The sequence below is a fragment of the Callorhinchus milii genome, unplaced genomic scaffold, assembly GCF_018977255.1.
Source record: "Callorhinchus milii isolate IMCB2004 unplaced genomic scaffold, IMCB_Cmil_1.0 Scaffold17, whole genome shotgun sequence".
Classification (NCBI taxonomy): domain Eukaryota; kingdom Metazoa; phylum Chordata; class Chondrichthyes; order Chimaeriformes; family Callorhinchidae; genus Callorhinchus; species Callorhinchus milii.
The window spans coordinates 882325-906487 of record NW_024704758.1 but is presented as its reverse complement, the minus strand read 5'-3'; the positions used below and the strand labels follow the sequence as shown (position 1 = coordinate 906487).

General features: G+C 53.7%; 2 protein-coding genes across 4 annotated transcripts in view; one reads left to right on the top strand and one right to left on the bottom strand.

Moving 5' to 3' along the window:
• The window catches only part of prdm11 (PR domain containing 11), a 32328-nt gene extending 24502 nt beyond the window's left edge, over nucleotides 1-7826 (top strand). For all 3 annotated transcript variants that reach the window (XM_007904837.2, XM_042341306.1, XM_042341307.1), the window contains one exon: nucleotides 5602-7826. In XM_007904837.2, coding sequence (XP_007903028.1) covers nucleotides 5602-7805 — 2204 coding nt within the window. In that variant the 3' untranslated portion in view covers nucleotides 7806-7826. The remainder of the gene's footprint in view (nucleotides 1-5601) is intronic.
• A 9264-nt stretch (nucleotides 7827-17090) lies between these two features.
• Nucleotides 17091-22940, bottom strand: syt13 (synaptotagmin XIII). The gene is made up of 6 exons (XM_042341552.1): nucleotides 22776-22940; nucleotides 20802-21069; nucleotides 19502-19633; nucleotides 18449-18759; nucleotides 17962-18088; nucleotides 17091-17395 (listed from the first exon to the last, which is right to left on the bottom strand). Exons 1-6 carry the CDS (start codon nucleotides 22938-22940, stop codon nucleotides 17091-17093), a joined length of 1308 nt encoding a protein of 435 aa, XP_042197486.1.
• Between the last annotated feature and the right edge of the window lie 1223 nt (nucleotides 22941-24163).

Here is a 24163-nt window from a genome sequence, read left to right as displayed (position 1 = left end):
CCCCTTCCCCGGGCTACAGAGAAGCCAATCAGTTTTCTGGCTCGGGATCTGGGCAACATGGAGAAGGGCGGAGAGAGGCCTGGGACTGTGGGCATTGAGAATGGAAAGAGAATGGTTTGATTTCCGATCTGTATTGTTTTGCCGCCTTTGGCAGCAAAGTATGGAGTGTGTGTGTGTGTGTGTGTGTGTGTGTGGCGCGCGCGCGGCGCGTACCGGCGAGCGCGGCGGGTGGGGAGAGAAATTTGTACCAACCGATACTGTGGCCGTGTTTATGTGTGTACATATATATAAAAGATATTATAGATATTTTCTTGGTTTTTGCATTCCACTCAGCTTTATATATCTGTACAGGTTTCCCAGGTCCGTAAATTAAAAAGAAATATTTAAAAGGAATGAAGGTGCTTGTCGGACTTTTATTTGAGCTTCTCACAAGCTGCGTCAAATGCAAGGATTATTATTATTATAAACTAGAGTTTGTGTTTATAAATCAGGTTTGCTGGTGGATTTGAGTGAGGTTAAGTCTCTCCTGAATGTGTGTATTAATCTCCTACTTTTTTTAAGTTTGCCATTTTTTTTATTTTGGATTCTAAACTAGGTTTTTGGAGAAGAAATCTCAGACTATTTTTATATTTCTTTCTTTTTATTTGTTACTTTGCCGTCTTTTTTGTTCCCTGGCGAGACTGGGGAAGCACGGCACGGCCTGTGAGAAGGTGGAGATGGAGAACGGAAGGACGAGGTAAGCGTTTCTTAAATCCTCGCACGTCCATTAAACGGTTCGGAGTTGTAGAGGTTTTAGATTGGGCAGATTAGAGCTTTTGTGTGTGTGTGTGTCTCTCTCTCTCTTTCTCGCTCCGGAGTTTAAGTGCTCCGGGGCGTTATTCTGCATGAGGGGCGCTATAAAGGCAATTGGCTGCTGTGTTTCGCCCACAAAATATACAGTCAATTCACATTAATAAATCCTGTGAAGCGGTTTGAGACGTCTCAAAGACGTGATAAGGCGCTTTATCAAATGGAAGGCTTGCTCTGATTAAGTTTGCCACGTTGTTGTTGTTGTTGAGGTGGCCTGAGAGAGGCTTTTCCGAGTTGATGAAAGGATTCAGTAAGGTGGACGGAACTAGTCTGCAGATTAGCCAGGACTTAAATATAAGACTTGTGAAAGGGCTGGCCACTGCGATTGAAGGACCTGCAGGGAGGTTAACTAGGAGGAACAAGCTGGATGGACTGAATGGCCTCCTGCTGCTCTTTTTTCCTGGGGGTTCAGCCGGGTGTCCAACACATGTGGAAACCCATCACTAGGCTTAAGAATATCCAATCCAAACAGAATTCCATGCATCGCACTTACACAAGGAAATTCAAGAGATGTTTTTTGGATAGAATGTGTACTCTCTCTCCTGGAGGGGAGCATCCTGTTTATGTAAAGTATTAGGCGCAGGTTGGCAAGAGTCAAGGCTTGGGGACCCCAGAGTGTGCGTTGGAGTAACTGCTGGAGTCTTAACCACCTAAAACCACATAGCTTGCCATTGATATCGCTGTCTGGCAAGCCTTCCCGCTTGTCCAGCTAGGACCACCGACCTGTTAGGGCTTTGGCTTGCAAGGTTAACACAAGCTGAGTGGGAGGACTCCCTGCGAGATGTGCTCTGGGAAAAAAAGCGCTTTGAGACGTCCTCCCGACACGAAAGCGCTGTATAAAATGTACAGTTGTTGTCGGCGTCTAAACTTTGCTCAATGTCTCATTTCAGATGCGTTTTCTGAAAATGGGAGGAGATGCCTCGAGACTTGGAGCCAGATGTGTGTGTGTGCGTCTCTCTGTGTATTTGTGTGTGTATGTGTGCGTGCGGGCGGGCTGTGTCTATGTGTGACTCTGCTCTCTCCACACCCTCCCAATTTGCAGGATTACTGCAAAAATTTGGTTGGGTTTTGATATTATTCATGGAGTCCTGTAGCGTAGTGGTTAGAGCACTCGCCCCGCAAGCGAGAGGACCTGAGTTCTACTCCCAGGCAGGGCAAAACCTTAGGCAAGTTTCCTTACTCCACACGCCTCTGTTTACCCAGCAGTAAGTAGGAACCCGGTTGTTAGTCGATGGGAGCAGGCAGGTTCATAGGGGGTTAGGAAGGTGCAGAGGTAAGGGGGGAGTAAGGCCACGGAGGACTTTGAAGGTGAGACCAGGATCTTGAACTGTATCCTCTGTGTGATTGGGAGCCAGTGGAGTCGGGCAAGGATGGGGGGGTCGTGGGCTGCAGAGTTCTGGATGATCTGCAACCTATGTAGAGAAGAGTTGGGGAGGCTGACAAACAAAGTGCTTGCGTACTCGAGTCTGGATGTTATGAATACGTGTATGAGGGTCTCGGCAGCCTGCGGTGTGAGACACTGGCGGAGCCGGGCGATGTTGTGGAGATGGGGGAAGGCAGAGCGGGTCATGGCAGGGCTGTGGGGTAGAAAGGGTAAATAGGGGGATCAAACAAAATGCCAAGGTCCCGGAATGGCCTTAGTAAGGTGGAGTGTGCCTCCTTGGATGGTGATGGTGATGCTTTCAGTGACTGAGGTGCGGAGGCGCTGACAACAACAACAACAAAATTACATTTGTAAAGTGCCTTTCACGTCGGGAGGACGTCCTAAGGCGCTGACGGGAGTCAATCAGAGCCTCGGTCTTGTTGACGTTCGACTGCAGAAGGTTAGCTCTCATCCAGGACTTGATGTCTGACAGAATGTGGGTCCTGGAGTCGAGGGTGGAGGCGGAGAGGTAGAGTTGGGTGTCATCCGCATACATGTGGATGTTGACCCCATGTCTGTGGATGACGTCACCAAGAGGGAGCAAATAGATGTTGAAAAAGAGGGGACCAAGGACAGAGCCCTGAGGAAGGCCACACGAGACGTCCGTGCCCCCTGTCTCTGTTCTCTCACTGTGGGAAGCCAGACCAGTGTGTAGTTACACTGTGCTCTGTGTGCCGGGTGGGAAAGTGTTTGTCTCCCCAATGCTAACTGAGACCTTCGCACTCTCTCTCTCTCTCTCTCTCTCTGTCGGGCACTGTATCAAATTTTTTAGTTTTTTTTCTCAGATTGGGCCTGAGAAGCGTTCTCCCTCTTGAGACCCCGGAAAGGACGAGGTGAAATGGGCAAAAGGAACCTTCACCCCCCCACCCACCCCCCCACTCCCTCCCTCGCCGTCTTCCGTGTTCTCTTGACATCTGAAAAAAAGGAACACACCACCGACCGGGGAGTTTGGTTTGGTTCGAGGAATATAGCAACCGGTTTGTTTCACTGACCTGTGGACAAACCGCATCATTGTGGGTGATGTAGCTGTTCCGCGTGTGCGTGTGACTGAGCCACTGAGGTGACTTGTACGGAGTTACGGAAGGATGCGGAGGGAAGGAGCCAGGAATGCAATGGCTTTGATCAACTTGTAAACGGTTTCCTGTGTTCGCTCTCTCGCTCTCACTCTCGCTCTGTGCTCTCTTCTGTCATTTCCTTGTGGTCCTGACTCTCTTGTCCGCTTGCCAATAAAAGATCTTCTGTTCACAACGGCTGCTTGTCTGCACTTTCTTTTGTTGGTTTGTGGCTCGGTTCCGTTCCCACGTTAATTATGCAAAGAGTTTCGGAGAGTTTTTCTTGATCTACGCAGTAACCTCCTGATAACTCGTCCCTCCGAGGGAAAAGGCCTGAGCAGTGACGAGTTATCAGGAGTGCAGGCGAGGTAGGCGTGTGCATAAATACATAACTAAATGCGGACGGGATTTGACCGCGCGATGACTTCAGTGGTAGCGAGTGACTAGTTAAGCCCGGGTCGAGTTATCAGAAGCTTTATGTTTCAAGTTGCCAATCGTTGAGTCCGGTTGAGTTGGTGTTTAACTTGGTTCAGTGACTTCTTGTAGTAGGTTTCAGCTTCTGGTTTGTTCAGAACTCCTTCCCCCCCCCCCCCCTTTGATAATAACCTGCATTTTACACTCAAGTTAATGAAGGTGTAACCAGTTGAGCGGGTCAGACACTTGACGTACTCTTCAAATACCAACTGGTGCACAGCTGGCACTAAGTCACTGGTAAACGCTAATTCCCACACGCGAGCTGTCAGCCCTGTGAGGTGTGAGAGCAACATTGGGTGGTGAGCTGATGGAGAAACATCTACAGTCTTTGCTCTAACCTCTTGAGGGAAGCCATCAGGCACCCAACAAGCGTTGAACTTGCCGTATGAGTTATTGACTGTGTGCAGGGTGTGTGTGCGTGTGCTTGTGTCTGCGTGCGTGCATGCGTGAGAGGGGATGGAGCCTGTGTAGATGTGTGTCCAAAATGTACTCGGGGTTGAGAAAACCGACCACTAAATGTATTAATGTTGCAATGGTGTTTATTTTTGCTGTAAAACCAAGCGACTGAGCAAGAAATAGTTTGCTTGTGTAAGGGGAGCGAGGGAACGTTGTACGCAGTGTTAATGTAGCGCAGGCTCACAGTGTGGGTGACTCCCGGGCTCTGTGTGTGTGACTGGGGAGCTCACTGGAAAGTTACTGTGTCACCAGAAAATATCCTCAATTCCTCCGGTCTGTGATTGTATGTATAGTCACTCCACTTTGCAGTATATCCTGTGAAGCGCTTTGAGACGTCTCAATGACCTGATAAGGCGTTATGTCAAATGCAGGGATTATTATTATTGAACGTCGCCTCGAAGTGGTTTGTAGTGTGTAGATGTGTCGAGGGTCTGCGTGGGAGGGTGTATTTTTTGGTATGTGGATACAGACTCGAAAACTGAGCAAACCTTCATGTCTGGTCTGTTCTAGAAGACGTTAAAAATCCCCGGGGAGAGTTTGTCTCGGGTCTGGATTGACTCTGTTTAACACACTATGTACCATTGTAATGTGTGTGTGGCTAGAATCTGGCAAGTCTTACATACGTTGTTTATTATTCCTGTACAATTCCTCTCAGGACTTATCAGAAAAGTAACTCGAGAGTCCTTACCAAATTCAACCAGTTGCCAAACTCTAGAGCTGTGCGAAACTTCTGTCCGGCTCAATAAACCCTTAAAAAAAAAGATAATTTGGTCACTTAAGCCGTGACTGTTTGTGCACAATTGGCTGCCACGTTTCGCCCACAAACTATACAATTAATTCACTTTACAGTATATTCCGTGAAGTGCTTGAAATGTCTTGAAGACTTGATGAGGCGCTGTATCAAATGCAACGATTATTATTATTATTATTATTATTATTTATTATTATGTGGATGTGAATGAAAAGGAGTTTCTCCCAGTCGGTGTCCTGGCCACAACGCTTCACATAAACACTAGTCGTTCACCTCATGGCTGTGTGTGCCAGCGGGGAGTTCACTGAGTGCAGGAATGGGCAGTGACATTTGCTCGCAAAAGGCTTGACAGTAATTGGGGCAATGGGACGTCCTCTTGACAGTAATTGTCAGCGCCTTGGGACGTCCTCCTCACGTGAAAGGTGCTACACAAACGTATGTTGTGGTTGTCATTACCGTGAAGTGCTTTGAGACCTTTTCACGTATGGATTGTTTGTCTACTTATTGATTTATTATTGATTTATTGATCGATTGATTGTCTCTTTCCCTCTCCCATCTCTTCCCCCAACCCCCACCCCCCTCTCAACCATTTCCAGCACCAGACCCCCAGACGCCTGTCCCCACCGTCATGGACGACACGAGTGAGCAGGAGATGGATTCTGCCGACGAGTCCCTGACCAACGAGTTGCTGGCTAGCACGGACGAGACGCTGAAGGCGGCAGGGGCCGGGGGGGCCGGGGGGCGCAGGATCCGCCGCTTCAAGCACGAGTGGCTGAAGAAGTTCTGGTTCCTGCGGTACTCGCCCACTCTGAACGAGATGTGGTGTCACGTGTGCCGGCAGTACACTGTCCAGTCCTCCAGGACCTCGGCCTTCATCCTGGGCTCCAAGCAGTTCAAAATCCACACCATCAAACTCCACGCCCAGAGCAACCTCCACAAGAAGTGCCTGCAGCTGTACAAGCTGAGGATGCACCCAGAGAAGACCGAGGAGATGTGCAGGAACATGACTTTGCTGTTCCACGTGGCCTACCACCTGGCCTCCGAGGGGAGACCCTTGGCCGATTTCCGGCCGCTGGCGGAGCTGCTGAAAAAGTGCGACCTGAAGATCGTGGACCAGTACCTGAACGAGGGAGACTGTCAGACTCTGGTGCATCACATTGGCCGCTCCCTGCGGGAGGACCTGTTCGAGCGTCTCCGGCTCTCGCCGTTCCTGAGCGTGATAATGGACGGGCGGACGGACGAGCTGCTGGCCGACAATGTGGCCGTGTACGTGCAGTACGTGACCGGCGAGGGCCCCGCCCACACAGAGTTCCTGTCGCTGCAGGAGCTCAGCTCCGTCACCGTGGACGGTTACGTCCAGGCTCTGGACAGGGCGTTCGGGGGCATCGGCATCAAGTGGAAAGAGGAGAAGGTGATGGTGGGACTGGGGGTGAACGGGGCCAACGTGACCACGGGCCTGCGGGCGGGGTTGGCCGTCAAGATCAGGAAGACCCTCCCCTGGCTGCTGTGTGTGCCCTGCGTCCTGCACAGGCCACACCTCGAGGTGTTGGACGCCATCAGCAACAAGGAGCTGAGCTGCCTGGAGGATCTGGAGAACAACCTGAAGCAGCTGCTGAGCTTCTACCGCTACTCGCCCAAACTGATGTGCGAGCTGCGGGTGACGGCAGCCACTCTGTGTGAGGAGACCGAGTTCCTGGGAGACATCCGCGCCGTGCGCTGGGTCATCGGGGAGCAGAACGTCCTCAACGCCCTGATCAAGGACTATCTGGAGGTGGTGGCCCACCTGAAGGAGGTGAGCGGGCAACCCCAGAAGGCGGAGGCGGCCGCCGTGGCCTTGGCCTTGCTCCACTTCCTGATGGACTACCAATCGGTCAAGCTCATCTACTTCCTGCTGGATGTGATCGCGGTGCTGGCCCGCCTGGCCTTCGCCTTCCAAGGGGAGGCACTCCTCGTGGCCCACGCCGACGACAAGGTGGAGGAGGCCATCGAGGAGATCAGCCGGCTGGCCGAGGCCCCCGGCGAGTACCTGCAGGAGTTCGAGGAGACCTTCCAGGAGAACTTCCATGGCGTGCCGCTGAAGAACCTGAGGGTGGCCGAGGCCAAGTTCAATTCCATCCGAGAGAAGATCTGCCAGAGAACCCAGCTGATCCTGGCCCAGAGGCTGGACTCCAACAGTCGCTCCGTCATCCGGGCCAGTCAGGTCTTTGACGTGGCCAGTTGGCCACAGAACGAGGAGAGGCTGAGGAGCCATTGCGAGGAGGAGATCCTGCACATCTACAAGCACTTTGAGATCATGCCATCGCTGGCCATTGAGCTGGGGGGCCGGGGGGCCGAGGGCAGGGACGGGGCGCGGGGGAGCCTGCTGCAGGAGTGGAAGGAAGTCAAGGCAGAGTGTTACAACAAGAACGGCTTCAAGGAGCTGAGCCGTCACGTGTTCAAGTATAAGCAGAGGTTTCCCGTCCTCAGTAGGCTGGTCCAGCTGCTGCTGGTGTTGCCCACCTCCACCGCCGCGTGCGAGAGGGGCCGCAGTGCCTTCTGCCGCATCCGCAGCAACAACCGGTCCCGGCTCAGCCTGGAGCAACTCAACGACCTGCTGAGCATTGCCGTGAACGGACCATCCATCGCCAACTTTGAGGCCAAGAGAGCCCTGGACTGCTGGTTCGAGGAGAAGTCCGGCAACCGCTTCTCCTTGTCTCCCGAGATGATCAGCAGGGTCACCGCCTTCGACCAGAAGCCCATGTTACACGGTTTGGAAATGGGGGCGAACTGTCTGGCAGAGATTCAAGAAACTCTAATGTAGCCCCCTCCCCCCCACCACCCCCCACCCACCCACCCACCATTCCCCACACACTGAGACATCCCTACACAACCCGTGCTCTGCTCCTGGGCTGAGGAGCCCTTTTTGGTACTTGGGACGATTTTATGCAAGTGACATTTGTATCAGGACATTGTACAACCACCGGACTGGTCTCCCCACCCACCCCTCACCCCTCTACCCTCCAGCCCCGGGGAAGCCTGACTGACAGGATCTGGTTCCAGTCTCTGTTGTGGTCCATGTCCTAGTGTTTGGCCTGTATTGAGAGAGGCTGCAACACACCCCATCACTGGGGACTGACGGACTCTTTGCTTTCAGTCATGTTAGATACAAACGTGATCAGCCAGTTCTAACCTTGTCTCAGGTTAATACTTGGTCACCTTATCCAGCTCGGATCTAAAATAATAATAATAATAGTAATAATTTGGCTACTCAATCCCCGACTGTTTGCGGGACGCTGCTGTGCGCAATTGGCTGCCGCGTTTCGCCCACAAAAATGCAGTCACTTCACTTTGCAGTATATTTTCTGTGAAGCGTTTGAGACGCCGCGAAGATGTGATAAGGCGCTGTATCAAATGCAAGGATTATTATTATTATTAACCTCTTTTTTATTGTTACTTCATTAGCTGAAAAAATATACGCATTAACTTTCCCTGGTGAGTTGGGGGGGGAGAAGGGGAGGGGGTGGGGCGGAGAAGTGGGGAGAGCGCAGGAGTGATTTGTGCAGATATAAGAGAGACTGTAAGATGACTTATAATGGGATTTAAAAAAAACAGTATGTACAGGTATTTACATTATTTTTATAGCTGATGTTGACGGTAGATGACGAGAGTTTCGCTTCTCGCGAGCATGTCTTAATAAAATGAACCCTGGCCACAGTTACGTTATGGTCCCATTCGGCCGTCGCCGGGGGAACAAGCCCGTCCCACCACGCACTGCCTCCATGCCGCGCTCAGTCCGTTCTTGTGGGATGTGTTTCTGAATTTCATTGAATTTAGTTGCACCAAAAAAAAACGTTACTCTTCATTGGGTTTTACACTGCCGGAGGCTCCCAGAATCTCACCCCCTCTCACTACCGGGCACCCTCAGCTATCCTCGGGGTGGGGGGGGGGGGCGCGGGGTGGAGGGTGCTGGGGAATCAAGATCATCTTGGAACTGATCTGGCTCCAAGGTGACATGTTTGTCAATGGGATGTCAGAATCGAGACAGCCCTCCCTATGGTGGTCTTTCTCTCTCTCTAGTCCGGTTCCTGAGCCAGAAGGGTCCGCAGTATTCCAGGGCACTCGCCGCTGATGCCAGCGCAGCCTGGCCCGGCCCGGCTCATCGATCGGCAGGACCTAAAGCGCCAACGAGTCACTGGGGGCGGGGAATCCTCCCCCTCAGCTCCTGTTAACCCTGCAGCCAAAGCCCGAACAGATAGGGTAGTCCTAGCTGGACAAGCAGCGGGAAAGCTTGCAGGACAGTTTAACTGGGGTGGGGCGGGTGGTGTTGGTAGGGATTCCTGGTGGTAATTGGGGAACGAGGTGCTGGCTGAGTGTGGAAGGGGGTGATGGGGGGGACAGGGAGGGAGGGGGCTGGGAGATTGGGTGCCCGGCTCGGTACGAGGACTTGCTCTCACAGCCTGACCGACCGAATGAGGCCATTTTGAAGCCACATCTTACACTGAACGACATACATTGTCTTATGCAATAGGGTTAGTGACAGTATCCAGACAACATGCGACGCTCAAGGTGCTGACAGGAGCTGACTGTATATTTACCACTGGCGACAACATAGCACTTCTCATTACCGTTTTGGTTAATATAGATTATTTTTAAGCATGATGTAGCATTTGTTTATATTGTGCTTCCTTCAACAGAACCCCCCCCCCCCCACCCCTCCCCTCACCCCCCCCCCCCTCCCTTTCCACTCGCTCTGGACTTTTACTGATGAAATAATAGTTCTTTTTTGTGATAATTTGTGTTTTTTTTTCCTTTGCCGTCAGATCCTCTTTTCTCTCCTTTTGTGTCACGCTCCTCCCATCCCTCTCGCCCGCCATTATCGCACCCCATCAAGGAGCCACACTCTCTCCGTTAAATTTCCGCCCCTCTCTCACTCGCTCTCTCGCTCGCTCTCTGCCCCTGATTCATTTTCTCTTTCTCTATCCCCCCATCTCTCTCTGTGTCCCTCTCTCTCACTCTCTCTGCCTCTCTCACACACTCTCTCACTCTCTCTGCCCCTCTCTCTGCCTCTCTCTCACTCTCTCTGCCCCTCTCTCTGCCCCTCTCTCTCCCTCTCTGCCCCTCTCTCTCTCACTCTCTCTGCCCCTCTCTCTCCCTCTCTGCCCCTCTCTCTCTCACACTCTCTCTGCCCCTCTCTCTGCCCCTCTCTCTCTCTGCCCCTCTCCCCTCTCTGTCTCTGCCCCTCTCTCTGCCCCTCTCACACACACTCTCTCACTCTCTCTGCCCCTTTCTCTGCCCCTCTCTCTGCCCCTCTCTGCCCCTCTCTCTGCCCCCCTCTCTCCCTCTCTGCCCCCCTCTCTCTCTCACTCTCTCTGCTCCTCTCTCTGCCCTTCTCTCCCCCTCTCTGCCCCTCTCTCTCTCTGCCCCTCTCTGCCCCTCTCTCTCCCTCTCTGCCCCTCTCTCTGCCCCTCTCTGCCCCTCTCTGCCCCTCTCTCTGCCCCTGGTTTGCGTCTATTCTGTGGTGTATGTGTGTCTTGAGTTGAGAATCTGAAGTTTTCCTAATTCTCGGCTGTTTTGATAATGGGATGTGGGCATCAGGCAAAACCCACTGAGCTGCTAATCTCTTTCCATTAATACCAAGTTTTTAATTTTTTTAAAGTTAGAAAACGCGGGTTGTATTATCTCCAACACACACTTATAAGTGCCCCCGCACCCCCACCCTTGCTTCTTCTCCCCTCTCTCCCTCCCTCCCTCCCTCCCTCTCTCTCTCTGCTGACCCCAGGGCATTAAACCTCATCCTGGCTCAGTCAGCAGCAAACTCGCCTCTGAGTCAGGATTTTGAGCTCACGGTCTCGGCCGATGCTCCAGTGCGGGGCTGCGGGGAGAGCTGTATTGTCGAGAGTCTATTCAAAGAGAGAAGGGAGTTTCTCTCTCTCTCTCTCCTGGGACCAACAATCCCCGGATAAAGTAGTCGCTCACCCCGTGGTTTGTGGGACGTTGCTGTGCTCCATCCCTGCAGCTGACAGCAGTGCCAGGCGACGTTTCAACATTTTAGCATTAAAGGCGCTGTATCAAATACCAGGATTATTATTATTTTTATTATAAATGGCACGTGTCTTGCTCCCGGGCCGGGGTGAATTCCATTCGCTGAGATGCTGGGCCCAGGGCTGACAGGTTTACTTCGGAAGAGTTTATTCCCCTCCCGGTGCCCAGCGAGGCTGATGGTGCCCTGAGCGTCTGTTGCTTAGACAGGGCAAGGGCATAAGCGATGATTGGAAAGGCCTTGCTGTTCTCCCTGGGGAGGGAGAGGGGGTTGCGGAGGCGGGGGGCGCTCTCAGGAGTGGCTGGCGATTGAGACTTCAGGATTTTGTGTGTGTGTGTGTGTAATTGCGGGAATTGATGTCCGTCCTCACCAGCTCAGACCCTGGTAAACCCTGCGGAGACAGATCCCGGCACCTTTCCCGCTCACTGGTTAACAAACTCCAGGTTTTGTGGTGAAACTGCACTGGACTCATTACTGTAACAGGTGGTCAGTGCGGACATGATGTCTCAGAGTTACAGTCTCCCTGTGTGTGCGTGTGCGTGTGTCTGGTGGGGTGGTTAGGGTGCGTTTGTATGTGCATGCGAGCATGTGTGTGCATGTTTGTGTCTGCGCGCAAGTGTTTGTGGACGCACGAAAGTGTGTGCGCGGGCATGTGTGCGTGTGTGTATGCGGGCATTTGTGCGTGTGTGAATGTGTGTGCGGGCACGTATGCGTGTGCAAGCGCGTGCGTGTGCGTGTGCGTGTGCATGCTGGAGAATGGGGGCGGGAGGTGAGGCTCCGAGACTGTAAATGTTGAAGAATCAGTTTGATATTTTGCTGATCTCTCTCTCTCTCGAGAGTTGGTCACACACCATGAGATTGGACATCCAGACCCACACAATGATAACCCCCCCCACCCACCCACCCACTCCACACGCACACACACACACACACCCCCCACCCCTCTCTGTATCCCTCACACACACTCACTGCCCTGCCATTCCACCCCATTGTAACCTTCATTTTTATTCTAGGTTCTGTTCAAGGAAAACCAGTGTGTAGTTTTTCCGCGTTTTCGGATTGTATTCCCGGTCTAATTACGAGCTGCCTGTGTAATCCATACATTTAATAAAAGCAGTAACCAGCACTCGCTGGTCATTTCAAACTACGCTCAGTTGGGTGGCTGTCTTCTCATCTTGTTTGTTTCACAGTCGAGAGGTCCCAACAAGACATCTCCATCTCAAAGCTCTCGTCGGCAACGCCTGGAACTCGCCAGGACTACAACAACAACAACCGTTTGCACAGCGCCCCCTCACGCAGGGTAGATCCCGGAGCGCTTGACAGTGGCGGAGCACGATGAGAAACTGGGGTGGTGGGGGGGTGGGGGGAGCTGCCCGTAGGCACGGCCAAAGAGGGACGATCTTCAGGTGCGATCTGAAGATGGGAAAGGAAAGGGGGGGGGGCAAGGCGGGCGGAGGGAATGAGGGAGAGAGTTCCAGAGTTTTGGGGCGTAGTGACTGAAAGCATGGCCGATGGAACGGAGGGCACGAGGGACATGCAAGGAGGCCAGAGCCAGTCGAGCGGAGACAGCGGATAGTGGGTTTGGGGTACGCAGGTAGGGAGGTGCCAGGTGCCATGAAGGGATTTGTGGGAGTTTAGTGCGGGTGTCTGTGCGTTTCCTCCTTAGCATCAGGGAGAGAAACATATATGTGGAGCTCTCAGTATTTTTAGCAGATGTCAGCCGGAGGCTCAGATGGTAGCGCTCTCACTTCTGAATCAGGTGGTTGTGGGATGTTAGAGATCCCATGCGCTGTTGGAAATGAGCAGGGAGTTAGTTTGTCCAGGTGTCCTGGCCAACAACTCGGTCGTTCACTCCGTGGTTGTTTGCGGGCACATTGCTGTGTGTAAATTGGCTGCTGCGTTCACCTACACAAGACACAGTCACCCCAAGTGTCAGTAATTGCTGTTGAAGCTTTTGAGGCGTTTCAATTTTGCAGACTCTGTTTTGAAAAAAAAACTTTATTTTCCCCCCCTTCGATGACGGATCTCGGTGGACAGGATGCCTTCATGTTTTTACCTGCGTTTGCGATTAGCAGGTTTTGTTACTTGTTTGTATTAAACTCCCGGGAGCTGTGCACACGCTCTCTAAGTCTGGAACTCTCTCCTTCCCCCCCAAAAGTTGGGAATATTAGATCCATTCACATTTTCAAGACTGAAGTGGAGAGATATCCATATCCATGTCTGTCAGGACAGGTCAGGATATCGAGGGATATGTGCATAAACGGATATGAGGCACAGATCGACTCTGATCTGATAGAATGGCGGAACAGGCTCGAGGGGCTGAATGGCCTCCTCCTGTTCCTGTGCTCTGTGTGAGACCAGGGACCCACCTGCAACAGGTGCAAATCTGGTGACTCTGCAGTTTCTTCTCCGGCCACATGGTGACGGCAGATACTAAGCACTGAAGCCCCCAAGTTTGATCAGGTTCGGTGACCAGAGCAAAGAAATCCCCGGTCACCGCACTTCTTACAGTATAGTTCGAGTTAGAGCATTCGCCGCGCAAGCGAGAGACCTGGGTTTGATTCCCGGGCACGGCAATCTGTTGGTCATGTTTCCTTACTACACACACGACTCTGTTTATCTCGTAGTAAATAGGAACCCGGCTGTTAGTCGATTGGCTTTTCTGGGGGGTGTCGAACACAGGTCCTCTCACTTACGATTGACGATTGCTCTAACCACTGAGCTACAGGACTCCGCATGTTGTCAGACTCCCGTTTAATCTCAAAACAAACTCAGCACTGGGTGTGAGTGACCAGTGTCAAATCATAGTCACAGTTGGACACAACGCCTTTCGCAGCAAGACATCCCAACGTCCTTGAAAGGATTTACCGTAAAGAAAGATGCATTTTGTAGGTGAAACGCAGCCACTAATATGCCACAGCAACATCCCCAAAACAGCCATGAAGTGCGTGGCTGATTTTATCTGGGGGATAGGGACTGTGAGTCCTGACATGAGTCCTGACCCAGAGGCAAAAATGTAACAACTGAGTAGCACAGCGGTTAGAGCGCTCGCCTTGCGAGCGAGAGACCTGGGTTCGATTCCCGAGGCAGGGAGCAACCTTAGGCAAATCTCCTTAACTCCACACGCCTCTGTTTACCCGCCAGCAAGTAAGAAACCGGTTGTTAGTTGATTGGCGGAACGCTTCCCAAGCATAATAATCCCACAAAAATAAATGAAACAGTAAGGTTACCCAATGCTGCCGCGTTTTGCCCACAAATGGGACAGCAATTCACTTTACAGTACATTCTGTGAAGCGCTTTGAGACGTCTCTCTGGACAGCTGCAGCATCGGGATTGTGTGGAAACGTTGGGGGGGGAGGTCGGAGCTCCCGCAGCCCAGGTCCTCGCTGAACCTCGCTACTGCCAGGCCCACAAATAACAGATGTTTGTTTGAAAAGCTCGGCATGGAAAGAGTTAATGTCCGTGCAACTATTTCTGTAGGGTTTGGTTTCCATGGTGATCCTCAGTTTGTCATCTCGCTCCTTCACTCTGTGCGTTTCATCCCCGGGGGCGACTCAGTATGTGGATGGGGCCTCAGCGGGTGGGGGAGCTCACCCCGGCTTTGCTCTCACCCCTGATACCGGGGGCTAATAAGGCTCTGTTTCTCACGGGATTCCTCAGTAAGGAAACCGGGAATGGGTCATTGATTCGCTCGCAGGACGTACCGCAGGTCAACACGGTGAACGTCCCGTTGGATGCCTTATGAAGGAATCCTGTTAGAAATCTCCGCAGGTTGGAGTCCATGGTCACTGGCTCCCCCCAAGCCCTCCCGCCCTCCCTCCTCACCCTCCCCTCTTCCCCCCCCCAAGTCAGGTTAGATCCTGGACCACACGCCAGCTGTTTGCACACGTGAACGTTGGCCGGTGATTGTGCTCACACCAGCTCCTGTGCGGATGGTCCAGTTTAATGGCGGCCGAACGCGCTTGAGAGACAAACTATTGACATGAAGCGAGTGGAGTCTGGCTCGAGTTTCAACACGTCAGCACTCAGTGTAGGGAGCGGAACAGGCTCATTACGCCCAGCCCGAGGCTGGGCAATAACTCCAGGGCTGGTTTGGTGACTGACGTGTATCTGGCACTGGCTTATAACAGTGAGTGTCTCTCCAGCCCCCCTCCACCCCACGAGTCCCTCACTCCTCCGAGCCCTGTTGCTGGGGATGCTTAGTGTTTGGAGATCAGCAAAGTCCATTCAGACAGATCCACAAATGTATTATTTCTATGTTGATATTATTGTTATTAATGCGCGATTAATAACCCCTCCTGGTTAATACCAAGAGCAGTGAGCCAGCTCAGCCCCCCGCCCCCAACCCCAGCACCCCCCACCCCCAACCCCAGCATAGCCCCAGCACCCCACCCCCAACCCCAGCATAGCCCCCAGCACCCCCCACCCCCAACCCCAGCATAGACCCCCAGCACCCCCCACCCCCAACCCCAGCATAGCCCCCAGCACCCCCCGCCCCCAACCCCAGCATAGCCCCAGCACCCCCACCCCTAACCCCAGCATAGCCCCCAGCACCCCCGCCCCCAACCCCAGCATAGCCCCTAGCACCCCCGCCCCCAACCCCAGCATAGCCCCAGCACCCCCACCCCCAACCCCAGCATAGCCCCCAGCACCCCCGCCCCCAACCTCAGCATAGCCCCTAGCATAGCCCCCAGCACCCCCCGCCCCCAAACCCAGCATAGCCCCCCGCCACAGCCCTGCCAGGACACTGTTGCTGATCTCCAAACAACGCAAATGAGTCGATTTGCTCAAATCAATTGAATGAATTTTCATGTGTATCGGTGTGTATCAGTGTGTGTGTCAGTGTATGTGTCGGTCAGTGTGTCTCACTGTGTGTATGTGTGCGTGAATGTGTGTGGGTGAGCGTATCTGTGTGTGTGTGTGTGTGTGGTGGGTGGTGGGGTATGGGGTGTGTGTGTTTAGTGCGGGTATGGGGTGTGTGTGGGTGAGTGCATATATGGGGATGTGTGTGTGTCAGTGTGTGTGTATGTGTGTGGGTGAGTGTATATGAGGGGTATGGGGTGTGTGTGGGTGAGTGTGTGTGTGGGGCTATGGTGTGTGTGGGTGGGGGGGTATGGGGTGTGTGAGTGTGTGGGGGGTATGGGGTGTGTGTGAGTGTGTGTGGTGGGGGGGTATGGGGTGTGTGTGAGTGTATGGGGTGAGTGTGTGTGGGGGGGGTATGGGGTGTGTGTGTGAGTGTGTGTGGGGGTGGGTGGGTATGGGGTGGGTGTGTGAGTGTGTGTGTGGGGGGAGTATGGGGTGTGTGTGTGAGTGTATGGGGTGTGTGTGTGAGTGTGTGTGTGGGGGGGTATGGGGTGTGCGTGTGAGTGTGTGTGTGGGGGGGGGTATGGGGTGTGTGTGTGAGTGTGTGTGTGTGGGGGGGGTGTGGGTATGGGGTGTGTGTGTGAGTGTGTGTCGGGGGGTGGGTATGGGGTGTGTGTGTGAGTGTGTGGGGGGGTGGTATGGGGTGTGTGTGAGTGTGTGCGTGGGGTATGGGGTGTGTGTGAGTGTGTGTGGGGGGGGGGTGGGTATGGGGTGTGTGTGTGAGTGTGTGTGTGGGGGGGTGTGGGTATGTGTGTGAGGGTGTGTGGGGTGGTGTAGGTATGGGGTGTGTGTGTGTGGGGGGGTGGGTATGGGGTGTGTGTGTGTGTGGGGGGGGTGTGGGTATGGGGTGTGTGGGGGGGGGTGGGTATGGGTGTGTGTGTGTGGGGGGGGGGGGTGGGTATGGGGTGTGAGTGTGTGTGTGGGGGTATGGGGTGTGTGTGGGTATATGTGACGGAGCGCTGATTGGGTTTATTTGAAGCTGTTTATTTGCGATGTCTGGACAGTCACTGGTCTTTGTGAGGTTTGCGGGAGCCTGAAGCCCAGCATTCACAGTGAGGGGCCAGGGGGTGGGGGGGGTACAGTGAGGGGTAGGGGGTACAGTGAGGAGAAGAGGGTACAGTGAGAGGGAGGGGGTACAGTGAGAGGGAGGGGGTACAGTGAGGGGCAGGGGGAGAGCGAGGGGGAGGGCAGGGGTTGCAGGGGTCAGGGGGGCAGTTTATGCCACATGGCGACCTGCCTCCTGGGGCTGTTGAGGATGTCCTGCCAGTGAGTGCGGTGGGAGCCGCTGGAGGCCAGGCTCAGGCAGCAGTGACCCAGGGACAGGCGTTGGCCGGTGCTGTCCTGGCTCAGCAGCTCGAGGCCCAGCGCGCAGTGTGCCAGCGCCTCCCCGGGCAACGCCAACACCAACAGCTCGTTCCACACCGGCCTCAGCCCCTGCCGCACACGCCTGGTCCTCTTCCTCCGCAGTCTGCAGCCTCCGTGGGTCAGCGTCAGGTTCACCCACACGTCTGCAATAATAATAATAATAATAATAATAATAATCCTTGCATTTGATATAGCGCTTTTCACGTCGGGAGGACGTCCCAAAGCGCTTCACAGAACACACTGTAAAGTGAAGTGACTGTATATTTGTGGGCGAACGCGGCAGCCAATTGCGCACAGCAATGTCCCACAAACAGTCGTAGATTGAAAATGACCAATTGTGCAAGCCACACAACAACAACAACAATGACATTTACACGCAGCCCGTGCGGTGGCCGACACCTCCCCTCCCCTCTTCTCCGACCTGCTTACTCCCCAACCCACTACCCGCTGCCTCCGCTCGGCCTCCGGCTTGCCCCTCGTGCCCTTTGTTCCACCATCGGTGGCCGTGCCTTCAGCCACTGCGCCCCGAAACTCTCCGCTTCCATCCCTCCACCTTGCCTCTTCCTTTCCCCATCTTCACATCGCACCGGAAGACCTTCCTCTTCGACCTCTGCCCCCCGCCCCCCGCCGCCCCGGCTCAGTCACTGATGTTTCAGATAAATAAAGCGTTAAACGTCCCCCAGGGGCGGCGAGGGTCGGGTTGCGTTACCGATGGGCTGTGCTGCGCTGGTGCCGGGGTTCACGTGCCGGCACTTCAGGACGACCACGATGAGCCGGTTAGCTGCCGGCAGGTAACTGATGGAGAGCAGGACCTCGGCACAGGAGGCGGGTGAGCTCTGGGAACAGACACCACCAACAGCACAGCGTCACTCACTCGCTCAATTACTCTCTCGCTCGCTCACTCACTCATTCACTCACTCGATCGCTCACTCTCTCACTCTCAATCGCTTTCTCACTCGCACTCACTCACTCGCTCCATCGCTCTCTCACTCGCTCTCTCGCTCTCTCCCACTCGCTCACTCACTCGCTCTCTCTCTCTCTCTCAATCACTGAGTGCCTGGGGATCAAACCCAGATCCTCTCTCTTGCGAGGCGAGCGCTCTAACCACTAAGATACAGGATTCCACATTAGACACTGCATGTGGCTGAGAAGGAGAAGGCGAAATCCCCTGCGGGGGTCCGGGGCCTCCAGGTTACCTGTTCAGGGGGCTTCAGGCAATGCCAGGTGTCCGTCCTCACCATCAGTGCCATGCGCCGTAGGCTGACCTCGGCCGTGCCTACACAGTGCCGCCTGGAATAGCGATCGCAGCCGTATAGGGCCAGCTGCAGGCTCCCGCTCCTCACGTGCTGCTCCGACAGTGGGAATACCAACGTCTCCTCCCACACCGGCCCCCGCCTCCCGGCCTGCACAGACGTCTTGGCCTCAGCCCTGCCCAGCTCGGTCACCAGCGTCCCCACCACATAGCAGTTGCCGGGGCCCGCGCCCTCCACGGCCTGTATGTGGGCGGCTGGGGGGAGAAAGAGGATCCCCTCAGTGTTAGTTAGAGAGAATTTTGTTAGGTCAGGGGCCAGAGGATATGTTAATTGGAGTTCAGGGACAGATCAGCCATGATCTTATAGAATAACGGAACAGGCTCAAGGGGCTGAATGACCTACTCCTGTTCCTATGGTGGTTCACAACGGGCAAGTTGTGTGGTTTTAGCTGGTTATAACGTGACTCCTAAGTGCACTCAAAGATTCCCCCCCCGCCCACCCCAGGGTATTAATATCGTCCATAGAAGTCAGCCGTACCCACGGGATAGAGTGTGAGTTTATGAATTCCCCTCCTCCCTGCCCCCCCCCCCACCCCATAATTAATGTTAAATGGATAGATTTGTTTTGGCCAACTGGGTGCCTGACACATACCGAAACCCATTACTGTTGCTTAAGAGCATCCAAACCAAACTGAGATTTCAATGCATCCCATTTACACATGGAAATTCCAGAGATGTTTATTGGAATAATGATAATAATAATGATTATGCTTGTATTTTATATAACGCCTTCTCATGTTGTCGAGACATGTCAAAGCGCTTCACAGGACACACTGTAAAGTGGAAATGAATGGAATGCGCTCTCTCTCTCTCTCTCTCTCTCTCTCTCCCTGGAGGGACAACAAGTATTAGGCGAAGGTTAGCAAGAGCCAAGGCTTCAGGGAGCCCAGACTGTGCGTTGGTTGGGTTCTAATCTCTCCCCCGAGTAGAGACGCACCTTCAATCACTGTCACGTGGAACTCAGACTTGCTGCAGCTGTGCTTGAGGGCGTAGTGTAGCTTCATGGGCCCCCAGCCCCCCGGCACCTCCCACTCCGCCTCGTCCCCAAAGGAAACCTCATCTGCAGTGGCTGAGCCATCAACAAAGCAAAGAGGAGAGTCAGGCAACAGGCAAACCCCAACCCACTCCTCACAAACCTCCCATTCCCAGCCTTACCCTCCCCTCTCACCCTCATTCCAACATCCTTCTTCCCCCACACCCCCCACCCATCACGCTCCCCCAACCCACCCCCTTCTAAATCCCCTCTCACTCTTCCTACCGTCCCTCCGCAACCCCATCACCCCCTCCCACTCTCAGCTTTAACCTCCCCTCTTACATTCCAACATCCGCCACCTCCCACCCCACTTAGCCCTGGTATCCCCCACCCACCTCCTCTAAATTCCCCTTTCACTTTTCTTATTGCTCCTTATTTTCTTATTGCTCCCCCCCGCAACCCCCCACCATGCCACTCCCAGCTCTCGCCTCCCCTCTCACCCCCATTCCAATATCCTGAACAGCCCCACTCCCAGCACACAACCACTCCCCTCCACCCACCACCTCTGTCACTGTGTGCCTCCTCCTAGAGTGGAGTAGTGTTGGGGGGGTGAATAGAGGGAATCTCTTCCTGTGAGTGTCTGTGGTTGGCATGAGGCAGTGTGGGCACCGAGCCCTGGCAGGGAGCAGAGGCTGAGGGCGTGGAGAGCACAGTGTGTACAGCCCAGAGCCAAGCCCAGTCACACACCCACAGTCACAGCCGCTGGGTCCTGGTCTGCACCGGATATGAGCAGTGGAGCCAGTCTGCTCTTCATCCAGGGGTCAGTGAGTGAGCAAGAGAGTGAGCGTGTGTGAGTGTGGGGCTGAGTTAGTGTGAGTGAGTGTATACAGTGTCCCTCCTCCTGGGGTGGGGTGTAAGCGTGAGTGAGCGTGAGTGAGTGTGGTGAGTTTGAGTGAGTGAGTGAGTGAGTGAGCGAGTGAGTGAGTGTGTGTGAGTGGAAACATGGGATTGAGAGGAATCAGAGCCTATATTGTTGGGGTGGTGGGGGGGTGCTGTGTGTGTGGGGTGGGGGCTTTGAGGCCAGGCGTGACTCTCTGCCAGGCAGGAAGGTGGGGGGCACAATAAGGGACTCTCATTGTTGTTACCCGACGCTGCTCTCCCTGGAATGCTGATCCCTTGTGGCTGACTTGAGGGAATGTGGGAAGGGGATTGGTGTCCGAACGGCGTTCCGGAGGTAGTGCTCTCATGATCTCACAATCCTTACCGATGGTGGGAACAGCTATCAGGTCTTCAGCCACATCCATCAATAAGCTGGGCTCCCCGGCCTCTCCCATCCCGGCCTCTCCCGGCCCGGCCTCTCCCATCCCGGCCTCTCCCGGCCCGGAGGACGGAGGCTCCTGCCCTGTGCCCAGTGTGCAGTTGGTGACGTTGATGAGTTGGGCTGAGGTGCCTGCAGGTTTGGGAGTGTAACCTGCAGGAGACGTCAGCAGTGTCTTTGGCTGGACAGCTTCTGTCGTCTTCTTGACTGGGAGCTGATAATAATAATAACAACAATAACAACAACAACAACAAAATTACATCTGTAATTACAGCTTTTCATGTCAGGAGGACGTCCCAAGGGGCTGAACAGTCAGGGATCAGGGCCTGAGCGTCGGGGGTGGGGGGTGGGATAGGGCTGGGTTAGGATGAGGGAGGGCGGCTGAAGGCACACTCAAGAAAGGAGGGTCTTGAGTCATGCCTTTGAAGAGAGGGAGCAAGGCAAAGGGATTGTGGAATGGAGTTACAATACAACAGTGATAATAATCATAATAACAATAATAACCATCGTTCTGACATGAACGTTTGTTGCGTGTTTGTGGCCGAGAACCCGAGGAAATAAATATTTACCGATAATTGAGCTGGGAGTGAGCGGGGCGCTGAGCAACCAAAAGCACTCTCCCAAATAAAATATAATCATTCACTCCATGGCTGTTTGTGGGACACTGCTCTGCGCAATTGGCTACTGAGTTTCGCCTACAAAATTACACAGTGACTACACTTTACAGTGTATTCCGTGAAAAATGATGTGATAAGGCGCGTTCGCCCACAAATATACAGTCAATTCACTTTACAGTGTGTTCTGTGAAGCGCTTTGGGACGTCCTCCCGACGTGAAAAGCGCTATATCAAATGCAAGGATTATTATTATTATTATTATCACATGCAAGGGTTATTATTATTTATCTCTCTAACTCTATCTCTCTGTGTTTCTCCATCTCTCTCTACTCCATCTCTCTCTCTTCATTTCTTTCAGCTGAGAGACTTTCACATATACACCCACGGTCCCACAAACACGCACAAACACGCACACAGTAACAGGGGTTTGGGCTACTACTGCCCTCCCACTTTATGCATGTTACATAACTTGTGTTCAGTACATTAATTCCTCAGTGTTGCTCACAGTGAGTTGCTGAGACCTGTAGTGATTAATAGGAATCTCACAGCCACCGTGAGGGCTTTGAAGGTGAGCACCAGGATCTTGAACTGTACCCTCTGCAGGATGGGGAGCCTGTCGAGCAGGGCGAGGATGGGCATGATAGAGTCGCAGAGCCTGGTGCGAGACAGGACACGGTTGCAGAGGTCCGGTTGACCTGCAGCCTGTGGAGGGAGGAGTTGGGGAGGCCGACAAGCAAGGAATTTGAGTTGTCCAGCCTGGATGTAATGAATGCATGGATGAGGATCTCGGCGGCCTGTGGTGAGAGACAGTGGCGGAGCTGGACAATATTGCGGAGTTGGAAAGGTAGAGCAGGTCACGGAATGGATATGGGGGATGAAGGACAGTTGAGGGTTGAATAGGACACCAAGGTTTCCAGATTGGCTCCATATGGTGTAGAGTGCATCCATGAAGGGTGATGCTCTCTCCAGGACTTGATGTCTGACCAGCAGTCTTGTGAGGACAGCAGTGGGTCCTGGAGTTAAGGATGGAGGCAGAGAGGTGGAGTTGGGTGTCATCTGCATACATTTGGAGGTTGACCCCATGTCTACAGAAGGGTGCATATAGGTATTGAAGAGGAGGGGACCAAGGACAGAGCCCTGTGGCACTCAGACTGTGGTTGCTCACAGCTCAGGGTTTCCCGCAGGAACCACTGTTGGTTAACAGTGACTGTGTTACCACAAACAGCTAAACATAAGTCTGACACTGTGTGACTGTGTGAGTCCACACTCCAGCACTCTGCACTCTCCCACATACACACACTCACCGGCTGCACAGTCCACACCATGTCTCTCAATGATCCCTGGAGGCCCAACTTGTCCTGTTTCCTCCTAAGACACCGGCACAGCAAGGCGAGGACGCACACCCCCACCAGCCCCATGGCGATGCCCAGCCCGAACCCCAGGGCGGTGAGCGGGGCAGAGACCACCATCTCTGCAGGGACCTTTACCTCCACAAAAAAACGCCCTGGGGAATTGTTCACATCCTCGGTGGAGGGATGGGGAGCTGGGGGGGGGGGTTGGGGATTGGGGAGTGGGGGGGTGGATGGGGGAGTGGGGGTGGGGATGGGGAGAAAGCGGACCTTCCCACAGGATACAGCGATGGTGACTCTGCTGGGATGTGAATGTGGATGTGGAGAGACAGGCAGAAAGCAAGAGATGGTGAACGTGTTCGGAGGGAGTTGCCAGGGACAAGCACGGAGTTGATCGGTGGTGGAGAGGCAGGATGGACGGAGTGCTGTCAGGTGTTGCTGAGCGGAGGGTAGAGGGTGCAGAGTGGTGAGCGGGAGGAGTCGGAGCCGAAGGAGCAGAACTCTGGCGTCAGTGGGAGGGATTGAGTTCCCAGCACGGAGTAATGAGACACCACCTGAGCTGAGCCGCTCACTCATTCACTCACTCACTCCCTGCTCCAACCGCACAGTGAATTTCATACAGAGATATCAGCCTTAAAATGGCTTTACTAGGATTGGCGGTTTACTCTGTGGCTCTCACTGGTAGAGGAAGGACTGACCCAGAGAGAGAGAGAGATAGTAGGGAGACACACAAGTGGAGTGAGAGAGTGACAGAGAGTGAGATGGAGAAAGACAGAATGAGGGAGGCACGAAGAGAAAGAGAGAAATTCCAGCCAAGCTGCAGGTACTTCATTATTCATTAACTCCGAGTCAGTCTGATTTTACTGTACTGTAAAATCCGGTGTATGTGCTGCACTTTACTCAGCGGATTTTGACTTCAGTGTGAGTCTGGCTCAGTAGGTCACACTCTGGCCTCTGGTTCAGCAGATAGTGGGCTCAGGGGCCACACTAGGATTTGAGCTCATCACTATATTTCTGTCCGAGTCTCATCTTGCCCCCACGCCCCCCCACCCACCCCCTCCTCCTCTCTCTCCCCCCAGTAGAATACAGTTTGCTCTGCGGTGGTTTCCCGGGGTGGCGAGACATTGGACAAGTTTCCTCACTCCACACGGCTCTGTGTAATTAGGAACCCGCTTGTTAGCCGATTGGCGGATTGGTTTTCTGGGGGTAATAATCCCTCAAAAATACAATTCGGTCACTCAATCTACAGCTGTTTGTGGGACATTGCTGTGCGCAATTGGCTGCCGCATTTCACCCACAAATATACAGTCAATTCACTTTACAGTATATTCTGTGAAGTGCTT

Bases quoted from the DNA above. Each gene is read 5' to 3' on its own strand.
- syt13 (XM_042341552.1), bottom strand. From the start codon at position 22,940: ATGGTGGTCTCTGCCCCGCTCACCGCCCTGGGGTTCGGGCTGGGCATC. The intron at 21,070-22,775 runs GTGAGTGTGTGT...TATTATTATCAG, and splicing joins TGGTGTGGACTGTGCAGCCG to CTCCCAGTCAAGAAGACGAC. The intron at 19,634-20,801 runs GTAAGGATTGTG...TTGATGGCTCAG, and splicing joins GATAGCTGTTCCCACCATCG to CCACTGCAGATGAGGTTTCC.